The sequence below is a fragment of the Salmo salar genome, unplaced genomic scaffold (assembly GCF_965601325.2).
Source record: "Salmo salar unplaced genomic scaffold, fSalSal1 ptg000005l, whole genome shotgun sequence".
In the NCBI taxonomy this organism is placed as follows: domain Eukaryota; kingdom Metazoa; phylum Chordata; class Actinopteri; order Salmoniformes; family Salmonidae; genus Salmo; species Salmo salar.
In genome coordinates, this window is record NW_027675309.1 from 570,001 (window position 1) to 582,500 (window position 12,500).

General features: G+C 40.1%; 1 protein-coding gene and 1 long non-coding RNA gene across 2 annotated transcripts in view; both read right to left on the reverse strand.

The window, feature by feature from the left end:
• The window catches only part of LOC145865962 (uncharacterized), a 13,851-nt gene extending 6,573 nt beyond the window's left edge, over positions 1-7,278 (reverse strand). Inside the window, 2 exon segments of the mRNA XM_082970854.1 lie at positions 5,960-6,055; positions 6,488-7,278. Of these exon segments, the coding sequence (XP_082826980.1) occupies positions 5,960-6,055; positions 6,488-7,084 (693 nt within the window). The 5' untranslated portion in view covers positions 7,085-7,278.
• The window catches only part of LOC123735945 (uncharacterized), a 284,243-nt gene that overhangs the window by 129,731 nt on the left and 142,012 nt on the right, over positions 1-12,500 (reverse strand). The gene's annotated exons all lie outside the window — the stretch shown is intronic.

Here is a 12,500-nt window from a genome sequence, read left to right on the forward strand (position 1 = left end):
TGGAACACACGAACAAAACGCCGCTATTTGGATATAACGATGGATTATTTTGGACCAAACCAACATTTGTTATTGAAGTAGCAGTCCTGGGAGTGCATTCTGATGAAGAACATCAAAGGTAATCAAACTTTTCTAATAGTAAATCTGATTTTGGTCAGGGCTAAACTTGGTCGGTGTCTAAATGGCTAGCCGTGATGGCTGGGCTATCTACTGAGAATATTGTAAAATGTGCTTTCACCGAAAAGCTAGTTTAAAATCGGACATATCGAGTGCATAGAGGAGTTCTGTATCTATAATTATTAAAATAATTGTTATGTTTTTTGTTTTTATGTTTTTTGTGAACGTTTATCGTGAGTAATTTAGTAAATTCACCGGAGGTTTGCGGGGGGTATGCTAGTTCTGAACGTCACATGCTAATGTAAAAAAGCTGGTTTTTGATATTAATATGAACTTGATTGAACAAAACATGCATGCATTGTATAACATAATGTCCTAGGGTTGTCATCTGATGAAGATCATCAAAGGTTAGTGCTGCATTTAGCTGTGTTTTGGGTTTTTGTGACATTATATGCTAGCTTGAAAAATGGGTAGTCTGATTATTTCTGGCTGGGTACTCTGCTGACATAATCTAATGTTTTGCTTTCGTTGTAAAGCCTTTTTGAAATCGGACAATGTGGTTAGATTAACGAGAGTCTTATCTTTAAAATGCTGTAAAATAGTCATATGTTTGAAAAATTGAAGTTTTCAGATTTTAGAGGAATTTGTATTTCGCGCCACTGGCTATTGAGTAGGTGGGACGATTTGGTGCCACCTATCCTAGAGAGCATCATTGGATATTGCTAGCGGAACGTCTAGATGTAAGAGGTTAATAATAAGTTACCTGAGGTAAACCTACAAGGATAGTTAATAATAAGTTACCTGAGGTAAACCTACAAGGATAGTTAATAATAAGTTACCTGAGGTAAACCTACAAGGATAGTTAATAATAAGTTACCTGAGGTAAACCTACAAGGATAGTTAACCTGTTAGGGCTAGGGGGCAGTATTGACACGGCTGGATAAAAAACATACCCGATTTAATCTGGTTACCACTCCTACCCAGTAACTAGAATATGCATATACTTATTACATATGGATAGAAAACACCCTAAATTTTCTAAAACTGTTTGAATGGTGTCTGTGAGTATAACAGAACTCAAATGGCAGGTCAAAACCTGAGAGATTCCTTTACAGGAAGTGGCCTGTCTGACCATTTCTTGAACTTCTTTTCCATCTCTATCATTTACTAAGGATCTCTGCTCTAACGTGACACTTCCCACGTCGTCCATAGGCGCTCAGAGCCCGGGAAAAAACAGAATGTCGTCATTCCAGCCCCAGGCTGAAACATATTATCGCCTTTCTCAAGTGGCCGATCAAGGGACACTGGGCTTAGGCGCATGACCCCGACCGCCCCCGCCTTTGGGATTTTTTCCTCTGTTTGCCGAAAAGGAGATTCCCTGTCGGAATATTATCGCTTTTCTACGAGAAAAATGTCGTAAAAATTGATTTTAAACAGCGGTTGACATGCTTCGAAGTACGGTAATGGAATATTTAGAATTTTATTGTCACGAATTGCGCCATGCGCGCGACACTTCTTTACTATTTCGGATAGTGTCTGGAACGCACGAACAAAACGCCGCTATTCGGATATAACGATGGATTATTTTGGACCAAACCAACATTTGTTATTGAAGTAGCAGTCCTGGGTGTGCATTCTGACGAAGACAACAAAAGGTAATCAAACTTTTATAATAGTAAATATGATTATGGTGAGTGCTAAACTTGCCGGGTGTCTAAATAGCGAGCCCGTGATGCCTGGGCTATGTACTTAGAATATTGCAAAATGTGCTTTCACCAAAAAGCTATTTTAAAATCGGACATATCGAGTGCATAGAGGAGGTCTGTATCTATAATTCTTAAAATAATTGTTATGCTTTTTGTGAACGTTTATCGTGAGTAATTTAGTAAAATGTTAGCGAATTCCCCGGCTTGGCTTGGTACTCTGCTGACATAATCTAATGTTTTGCTTTCGTTGTAAAGAATTTTTGAAATCGGACAGTGTGGTTAGATTAACGAGAGTCTAGTCTTTAACCTGTTAGGGCTAGGGGGCAGTATTGACACGGCTGGATAAAAAAACATACCCGATTTAATCTGGTTACCACTCCTACCCAGTAACTAGAATATGCATATACTTATTACATATGGATAGAAAACACCCTAAATTTTCTAAAACTGTTTGAATGGTGTCTGTGAGTATAACAGAACTCATTTGGCAGGCAAAACCCTGAGACATTTTCTGACAGGAAGTGGATACCTGATGTGTTGTATTACCTTTAAACCTATCCCATTGAAAAACACAGGGGCTGAGGAATATTTTGGCACTTCCTATTGCTTCCACTAGATGTCACCTGCCTTTACAAAGTGTTTTGAGTCTTCTGGAGGGAGATCTGACCGAACAAGAGCCATGGAACGATGATGGCCCATTAGACACCTGGCGCGCGAGTTCATGTTGGGTACCCTCGTTCCAATACGTTATAAAAGAGTATGCATTCGTCCACCTTGAATATTATTCATGTTCTGGTTAAAAAAGGCCCTAATGATTTATGCTATACAACGTTTGACATGTTTGAACGAACGTAAATATATTTTTTCCCCTCGTTCATGACGAGAAGTCCGGCTGGCTTAGATCATGTGCTAACAAGACGGAGATTTTTGGACATAAATGATGAGCTTTTTTGAACAAAACTACATTCGTTATGGACCTGTGATACCTGGAAGTGACATCTGATGAAGAGAATCAAAGGTAATGGATTATTTACATAGTATTTTCGATTTTAGATCTCCCCAACATGACGTCTAGTCTGTATCGCAACGCGTATTTTTCTGGGCGCAGTGCTCAGATTATTGCAAAGTGTGATTTCCCAGTAAGGTTATTTTTAAATCTGGCAAGTTGATTGCGTTCAAGAGATGTAAATCTATAATTCTTTAAATGACAATATAATATTTTACCAATGTTTTCTAATTTTAATTATTTAATTTGTGACGCTGACTTGACTGCCGGTTATTGGAGGGAAACGATTTCCTCAACATCAATGCCATAGTAAAACGCTGTTTTTGGATATAAATATGAACTTGATAGAACAAAAAATGCATGCATTGTCTAACATAATGTCCTAGGAGTGTCATCTGATGGAGATTGTAAAAGGTTAGTGCATCATTTTAGCTGGTTTTATGGTTTTGGTGACCCTGTCTTTGAATTGACAAAACATTACACACAACTCTTGTAAATGTACTGTCCTAACATACTCTAAATTTATGCTTTCGCCGTAAAACCTTTTTGAAATCGTAAAACGTGGTTAGATTAAGGAGATGTTTATCTTTCAAAGGGTGTAAAATAGTTGTATGTTTGAAAAATTTGAATTTTGACATTTATTTGGATTCAAATTTGCCGCTCTTGAAATGCACCTGCTGTTGATGGAGTGCACCACGGGTGGCACGCTAGCGTCCCACCTAGCCCATAGAGGTTAAATAGCTGTAAAATAGTCATATGTTTGAGAAATTGAAGTAATAGGATTTTTAACGTTTTGAAAATCGCGCCACAGGCTGCCAGTGGCTGTTACGTAGGTGGGACGAATTCGTCCCGCCTAGCCCAGAGAGGTTAATAATCTGTTACCTGAGGTAAACCTACAAGGATAGTTAATAATAAGTTACCTGAGGTAAACCTACAAGGATAGTTAATAATCAGTTACCTGAGGTAAACCTACAAGGTTAACGCGGGCTGGAAGATAATTACTTCAAAACCACAGCAAACAGCTGGGACATATAGTAATATTATATATATATATAATATTATATCACTGGGCTCCTCTGTGCTAACAAACCCTGTGTACCACCCCTCCCCTGTTTAACCTTGAATTTCGTTCAGAAAAACACTTCCACATTTAGCAAAATGAACCAACTCTTTACTGATCTGTTCGGTGGTAATAAACGGAGGCAGATTAGACACCACTACTCTTGTCGAAATCAGCACCAACACACCCCTCACATAAATCATACTGGTAACTAGCCGGGTAACAAGACTCACCTTTTACATTACCACAACCACCGCCTTGTTCATTCTGGATACAGAGTGTATATGTTCCTCTCCCACCTGTTCACCGACCAGGATCAATAATTCCTCCACAACATTCTCCACAACGCACCTGAAGAGACAGCGTTTCTTCTCCACTCGGTTGAGGACATCAAACTACCCTACTCCCTCCTCAACTCTAACCGATAAACAGCGGAAACCGATAAACAAACCCTCCCACCATGACAAAATACATTTGGAAAATAGGCAAAAGAATAGCTGCACTCTTCACGAACGACAAAACCTCACGTTACCAACTTCTTCTTCTTCTATGGTATAATGGCGGTCCTCAAACCAACGTTAAAGGAGCGTGGCGCCTCCTACTGTGCTGGAGTGTGTTCAATCACGGTTTACACCATTTCTAAATCCTCCTACCTAACTCAGTACTTCTGAGAAAATAAAAAAGATCCCTACTAACTTCTAATAGACCCTCCCCCAACCCCCAAATCCCTTCCAAACCCCCATCCAACCCCGTCCAACCTCAATGACCCTACACTTCAATCTTTCCCTCTCTTCTACATCCTTACAACAATATAACAACACATGCTCCACCATTTCATTGACAATACCCTCCAGACACAAACCATTCACATGCTGCCAACCAGATGTAAGGACCAGTTCAATGTACAATGTCCTAAACACAATCGAGGAAACACCACCTCTTCCTTCCTAATCTGACCTTTGAACCTTGGTCCACCGACCTTTCTTTGGAGGGCATATAAATGCCGTCCCTTGTGCTCAGAGTCCCATCTCTTCTGCCACACATCTATCAAAATGTCTCTGATCTCACATTTGTCCTCACCTCTACCCAGTGGAACATTAATATATATTATATCTTGTTTTAAAGTTATTTTAGCTAACTGTTTAACCTTAAATTTACAAAATGGGAAAAGGGGAAATTATGATAATACTAAAAAACACCCTTCCAACTAACCCTACACTCATTAAAACCCACTACCCCATTCCACTACTTTGACCCTATCTGCTCCTGCACCAGGCCAACTAACCCTACACTCATTAAAACCCACTACCCCATTCCACTACTTTGACCCTATCTGCTCCTGCACCAGGCCAACTAACCCTACACTCATTAAAACCCACTACCCCCATTCCACTACTTTGACCCTATCTGCTCCTGCACCAGGCCAACTAACCCTACACTCATTAAAACCCACTACCCCATTCCACTACTTTGACCCTATCTGCTCCTGCACCAGGCCAACTAACCCTACACTCATTAAAACCCACTACCCCATTCCACTACTTTGACCCTATCTGCTCCTGCACCAGGTCAACTAACCCTACACTCATTAAAACCCACTACCCCATTCCACTACTTTGACCCTATCTGCTCCTGCACCAGGCCAACGGCCTGGGAGGACGGGACACCACCACTCAACACACCCTGGAACTCTTCTGAAGTCAAATCTAGTATGACCAAATACACTAAGAAGCCAATTTTTGTTCTGTGATTTACATTCCATTTCTGCGGTACAGTTGATAACCATTTGCTATGAACACTAAGAAGCCAACCTTACTGAAGCATATATCACTCGTTGGCCTGTCCCTCTGTGCTGTCACAGATCTACTACTCACAGGGATCCTCTCAGGATCCCTCAGCCTAGACCCATCCTCCTCTACTTTCTTCACTGCCTCAGCAGTGACAACCTGTTCCCAACAGTGGGGTCAGTGGGATTGGATAGGAGCCCCTCTCCTCTCTCTCTCTCTCTCTCTCTCTCTGACTGGAGGAGACAGGTGAAATGGTGTGTCTCCTCTGGTCAACAATACTCACCTTGAGAGACTCCACAGCCTGTTGGAGCTCCTTCAGCTCCTTCTCTCTCTCCTGGAATCTCTGCTGGACCCTCTGCTGACTCATCCCCAGCTGCCTCTGTGGAGAATCACTCTTCAATGAGCTATCAAGCTTTATTAGTCCAGTAGATCAATAGTATAGTAATGTGACATAGGGCCCATAGAGAGGAAGGTCTAAAAAATGGATGGTCCATTTACTAAATGATATTTATTTGTTGCTATGTGAATGATTATAGTTTTTATGGTAGGACTACATGTATCAACGGGTTGAGACTGAACTTTGGACTCATAAAAGGCCATTCAGAATGATAATAGTGTTTGACATTATAAAATGGTGATACATTTAGAGAATCTGGGTTGACATATCTATATACTCAAGGTTTGTGTTCATATTTGTTCTGCTGAGGATTCATTTCATTTGAATGATCTCATATTCAAACAGCCTTAGTTCCTACTGTATCTTTAATTCTTTGTTTATCAGACAGTCACCAACAAGTTGTTCTGGTCTTACCTGTTTCTCAGTCCTCTCTGCTGCAGCTGACACTGTATCATGGCCTTTATGTTCATCCATTGTACACAGATAACAGATACACTGCTGATCGGTACGACAGTAAACCTCCAGCAGTTTGTCATGATGAGAGCAGATCTTCTCCTGTAGTTGTGCGGTGGCTTTGACCATCTTGTGCCTCTTCAAAGCAGGAAATTCGTAGTGAGATTGGAGGTGAGTCTCACAGTAAGAGGCCAGACACACCAGACAGGACATGAGGGCTTTCTGCTTTCTGGTCCCAGTGCAGAAATCACACGCCACATCTCTAGGTCCAGCATAGCACAGAGCAGGAGGGGGAGCAGCCTGGAGTCCTGTCTTCTTCAGTTTCTCCACCAGCTCAGCCAACATGTTATTTTTACTCAGCGTCGGCCTCGGACTGAAGGTCTGTCTGCACTGAGGACAGCTATAGACCCCTTTCAGAACATCCTGATCCCAGCAACCCTCAATACAGCTCCTACAGTAACTGTGTCCACAGGGGATGGTGACTGGTTCCTTCAGTAGATCCAGACAGACAGAACAACAGAACTGGTCCTGGTCCAGCAGAACTCCCTGTTGAGCCATTTGGACGGTTGTTCACTCTCACACAGACAGACGACACAGAGACTCAGATCAGTTTCGTTTCCTCAGAAGAGAGTTTGTGGGAGGGGGAGGGATTTCCTGGTTCTGCCAGAGGGGTGGGGTTAGAGGGAGGGAGGGAGGGGTTAGAGGAATGCAGGAAGAGAGAGAGGAACTGCAAGCAACATCAAGAGGGAGACAAATAGTTTTGTTCCAATGTTAGAGCCCTTAACATGGAACAAATGACATAATGAATCTTAAAATGTGAGTTGTTAGAATATATGAAGGGTAACAGTTTTCTATGAAGTACGTATGTATCATTATTTTAATCACCTTTATAATGCCTTATAAATCAATAAGTCCTGAGGAGGTGTGATATATGGTTATTATACAGTACCGCGGCTAAGGGCTGTTCTTAGACAAGACACAACACGGATTGAGAATTATCTAACACTTTCAACAATACAATCACATTTTATTTCATTGGTTTCATACACATATTTATCAGATGTTATTGTGGGTGTAGTGAAATGCTTGTGTTCCTGGTTCCAACAGTGCAGTAATATCTAACAATGCTTGTGTTCCCAGCTCACAGAGGGCAAATCTAAAAAGTCTATGAAAATATTAGGACAAGCAATGATATATATATATATATATATATACACTGTGTACTGTGATGTGATGCATAGACAATTTGGAGTACATCTGTAGTATATCTGAAGAATAGTAGATGTACAGTAGTAGTTATATAGGATGAACCATGACTAGAATACAGTATATACATATGAAGTGGACAGCAGTAGTTATATAGGATGAACCATGACTAGAATACAGTATATACATATGAAGTGGACAGCAGTAGTTATATAGGATGAACCATGACTAGAATACAGTATATACATATGAAGTGGACAGCAGTAGTTATATAGGATGAACCATGACTAGAATACAGTATATACATATGAAGTGGACAGCAGTAGTTATATAGGATGAACCAGGACTAGAATACAGTATATACATATGAAGTGGACAGCAGTAGTTATATAGGATGAACCAGGACTAGAATACAGTATATACATATGAAGTGGACAGCAGTAGTTATATAGGATGAACCAGGACTAGAATACAGTATATACATATGAAGTAGACAGCAGTAGTTATATAGGATGAACCATGACTGGAATACAGTATATACATTTTTATTTATTTCACCTTTATTTAACCAGGTAGGCAAGTTGAGAACAAGTTCTCATTTACAATTGCTACCTGGCCAAGATAAAGCAAAGCAGTTCGACAACATACAACAACACAGAGTTACACATGGAGTAAAACAAACATACAGTCAATAATACAGTAAAAAAATAAGTCTATATACAATGTGAGCAAATGAGGTGAGATAAGGGAGGTAAAGGCAAAAAGGCCATGGTGGCAAAGTAAGTACAATATAGCAAGTAAAACACTGGAATGGTAGATTTGTAGTAGAAGAAAGTGCAAAGTAGACATAGAAATAATGGGGTGCAAAGGAGCAAAATAAATTAATAAATAAATAAATACAGTAGGGGAAGAGGTAGTTGGGCTAAATTATAGATGGGCTATGTACAGGTGCAGTAATCTGGGAGCTGCTCTGACAGCTGGTGCTTAAAGCTAGTGAGGGAGATATGTGTTTCCAGTTTCAGAGATTTTTGTAGTTCGTTCCAGTCATTGGCAGCAGAGAACTGGAAGGAGAGACGGCCAAAGGAGGAAATGGCTTTGTGGGTGACCAGAGAGATCCCTGACTTTATCTTCTCTCAAGAAGATGTCTGGTAGGCCCATTTAAATACCTTTTTTGGACATTTCAAGATAGCAGATGTTTGAGTTGGGTCTATTGACACAGCTGTGAGTTGTTATTTTTTTCATTTTTTCATTTTTGACAAAATGAGCACTCCTGGAAGTGACAGATTTAACCCAGTATCAGTATCAATAGGGTTAACCCAGTATCAGTATCAATAGGGTTAACCCAGTATCAGTATCAATAGGGTTAACCCAGTATCAGTATCAATAGTGTTAACCCAGTATCAGTATCAATAGGGTTAACCCAGTATCAGTATCAATAGGGTTAACCCAGTACCAGTTTTAATAGTGTTAACCCAGTATCAGTATAAATACTGTTAACCCAGTATCAGTATTAATAGTGTTAACCCAGTATCAGTATAAATAGTGTTAACCCAGTATCAGTATCAATAGGGTTAACCCAGTATCAGTATCAATAGGGTTAACCCAGTATCAGTATCAATAGTGTTAACCCAGTATCAGTATAAATACTGTTAACCCAGTATCAGTATCAATAGGGTTAACCCAGTATCAGTATCAATAGTGTTAACCCAGTATCAGTATTAATAGTGTTAACCCAGTATCAGTATCAGTACTGAGAAACAGGTAAGACCAGAACAACTTGTTGGTGACTGTCTGATAAACAAAGAATTAACCTGTTAGGGCTAGGGGGCAGCATTGACACGGCTGGATAAAAAACATACCCGATTTAATCTGGTTACCACTCCTACTCAGTAACTAGAATATGCATATACTTATTACATATGGATAGAAAACACCCTAAATTTTCTAAAACTGTTTGAATGGTGTCTGTGAGTATAACAGAACTCAAATGGCAGGTCAAAACCTGAGAGATTCCTTTACAGGAAGTGGCCTGTCTGACCATTTCTGGAACTTCTTTGCCATCTCTATCATTTACTAAGGATCTCTGCTCTAACGTGACACTTCCCACGTCGTCCATAGGCTCTCAGAGCCCGGGAAAAAAGAGAATGTCGTCATTCCAGCCCCAGGCTGAAACACATTATCGCCTTTCTCAAGTGGCCCATCAAGAGACACTAGCTTATGCGCGTGACCCCGACCGCCCCCGCCTTTGGGATTTTTTCCTCTGTTTGCCGAAAAGGAGATTCCCTGTCGGAATTTTATCGCTTTTCTACGAGAAAAATGACGTAAAAATTGATTTTAAACAGCGGTTGACATGCTTCGACGTACGGCAATTGAATACTTTGAATTTTATTGTCAGGAATTGCGCCAAGCGCGCGACACTTCTTTACTATTTCGGATAGTGTCTGGAACGCACGAACAAAACGCCGCTATTCGGATATAACGATGGATTATTTTGGACCAAACCAACATTTGTTATTGAAGTAGACGTCCTGGGTGTGCATTCTGACGAAGACAACAAAAGGTAATGACATTTTTATAATAGTAAATATGATTATGGTGAGTGCTAAACTTGCCGGGTGTCTAAATAGCGAGCCCGTGATGCCTGGGTTATGTACTTAGAATATTGCAAAATGTGCTTTCACCAAAAAGCTATTTTAAAATCGGACATATCGAGTGCATAGAGGAGGTCTGTATCTATAATTCTTAAAATAATTGTTATGCTTTTTGTGAACGTTTATCGTGAGTAATTTAGTAAAATGTTAGCGAATTCCCCGTAAGTTTGCGGGGGGTATGCTAGTTCTGAACGTCACATGCTAATGTAAAAAGCTGGTTTTTGATATAAATATGAACTTGATTGAACAAAACATGCATGTATTGTATAACATAATGTCCTAGGGTTGTCATCTGATGAAGATCATCAAAGGTGAGTGCTGCATTTAGCTGTCTTCTGGGTTTTGGTGACATTATATGCTGGCTTGAAAAATGGGTGTCTGATTATTTCTGGCTTGGTACTCTGCTGACATAATCTAATGTTTTGCTTTCGTTGTAAAGCCTTTTTGAAATCGGACAGTGTGGTTAGATTAACGAGAGTCTTATCTTTAAATGGCTGTAAAATAGTCATATGTTTGAGAAATTGAAGTAATATGATTTTGAAGATTTTGAAAATCGCGCCACAGGATGGCAGTGGCTGTTACGTAGGTGGGACGAATTCGTCCCACCTAGGACGTGCACCCATTCGTGCACTCCCAGGACTGCTACTTCAATAACAAATGTTGGTTTGGTCCAAAATAATCCATCGTTATATCCAAATAGCGGCGTTTTGTTCGTGTGTTCCAGACACTATCCGAAATAGTAAAGAAGTGTCGCGCGCATGGCGCAATTCGTGACAATAAAATTCTAAATATTCCATTACCGTACTTCGAAGCATGTCAACCGCTGTTTAAAATCAATTTTTACGACATTTTTCTCATAGAAAAGCGATAATATTCCGACAGGGAATCTCCTTTTCGGCAAACAGAGGAAAAAATCCCAAAGGCGGGGGCGGTCGGGGTCACGCGCCTAAGCCCAGTGTCCCTTGATCGGCCACTTGAGAAAGGCGATAATGTGTTTCAGCCTGGGGCTGGAATGACGACATTCTGTTTTTTCCCGGGCTCTGAGCGCCTATGGACGACGTGGGAAGTGTCACGTTAGAGCAGAGATCCTTAGTAAATGATAGAGATGGAAAAGAAGTTCCAGAAATGGTCAGACAGGCCACTTCCTGTAAAGGAATCTCTCAGGTTTTGACCTGCCATTTGAGTTCTGTTATACTCACAGACACCATTCAAACAGTTTTAGAAAATGTAGGGTGTTTTCTATCCATATGTAATAAGTATATGCATATTCTAGTTACTGGGTAGGAGTGGTAACCAGATAAAATCGGGTATGTTTTTTATCCAGCCGTGTCAATACTGCCCCCTAGCCCTAACAGGTTAACTATCCTTGTAGGTTTACCTCAGGTAACTTATTATTAACTATCCTTGTAGGTTTACCTCAGGTAACTTATTATTAACTATCCTTGTAGGTTTACCTCAGGTAACTGATTATTAACTATCCTTGTAGGTTTACCTCAGGTAACTTATTATTAACTATCCTTGTAGGTTTACCTCAGGTAACTTATTATTAACTATCCTTGTAGGTTTACCTCAGGTAACTTATTATTAACTATCCTTGTAGGTTTACCTCAGGTAACTTATTATTAACCTCTTACATCTAGACGTTCCGCTAGCAATATCCAATGATGCTCTCTAGGATAGGTGGCACCAAATCGTCCCACCTACTCAATAGCCAGTGGCGCGAAATACAAATTCCTCTAAAATCTGAAAACTTCAATTTTTCAAACATATGACTATTTTACAGCATTTTAAAGATAAGACTCTCGTTAATCTAACCACATTGTCCGATTTCAAAAAGGCTTTACAACGAAAGCAAAACATTAGATTATGTCAGCAGAGTACCCAGCCAGAAATAATCAGACTACCCATTTTTCAAGCTAGCATATAATGTCACAAAAACCAAAACCACAGCTAAATGCAGCACTAACCTTTGATGATCTTCATCAGATGACAACCCTAGGACATTATGTTATACAATGCATGCATGTTTTGTTCAATCAAGTTCATATTTATATCAAAAACCAGCTTTTTTACATTAGCATGTGACGTTCAGAACTAGCATACCCCCCGCAAACCTC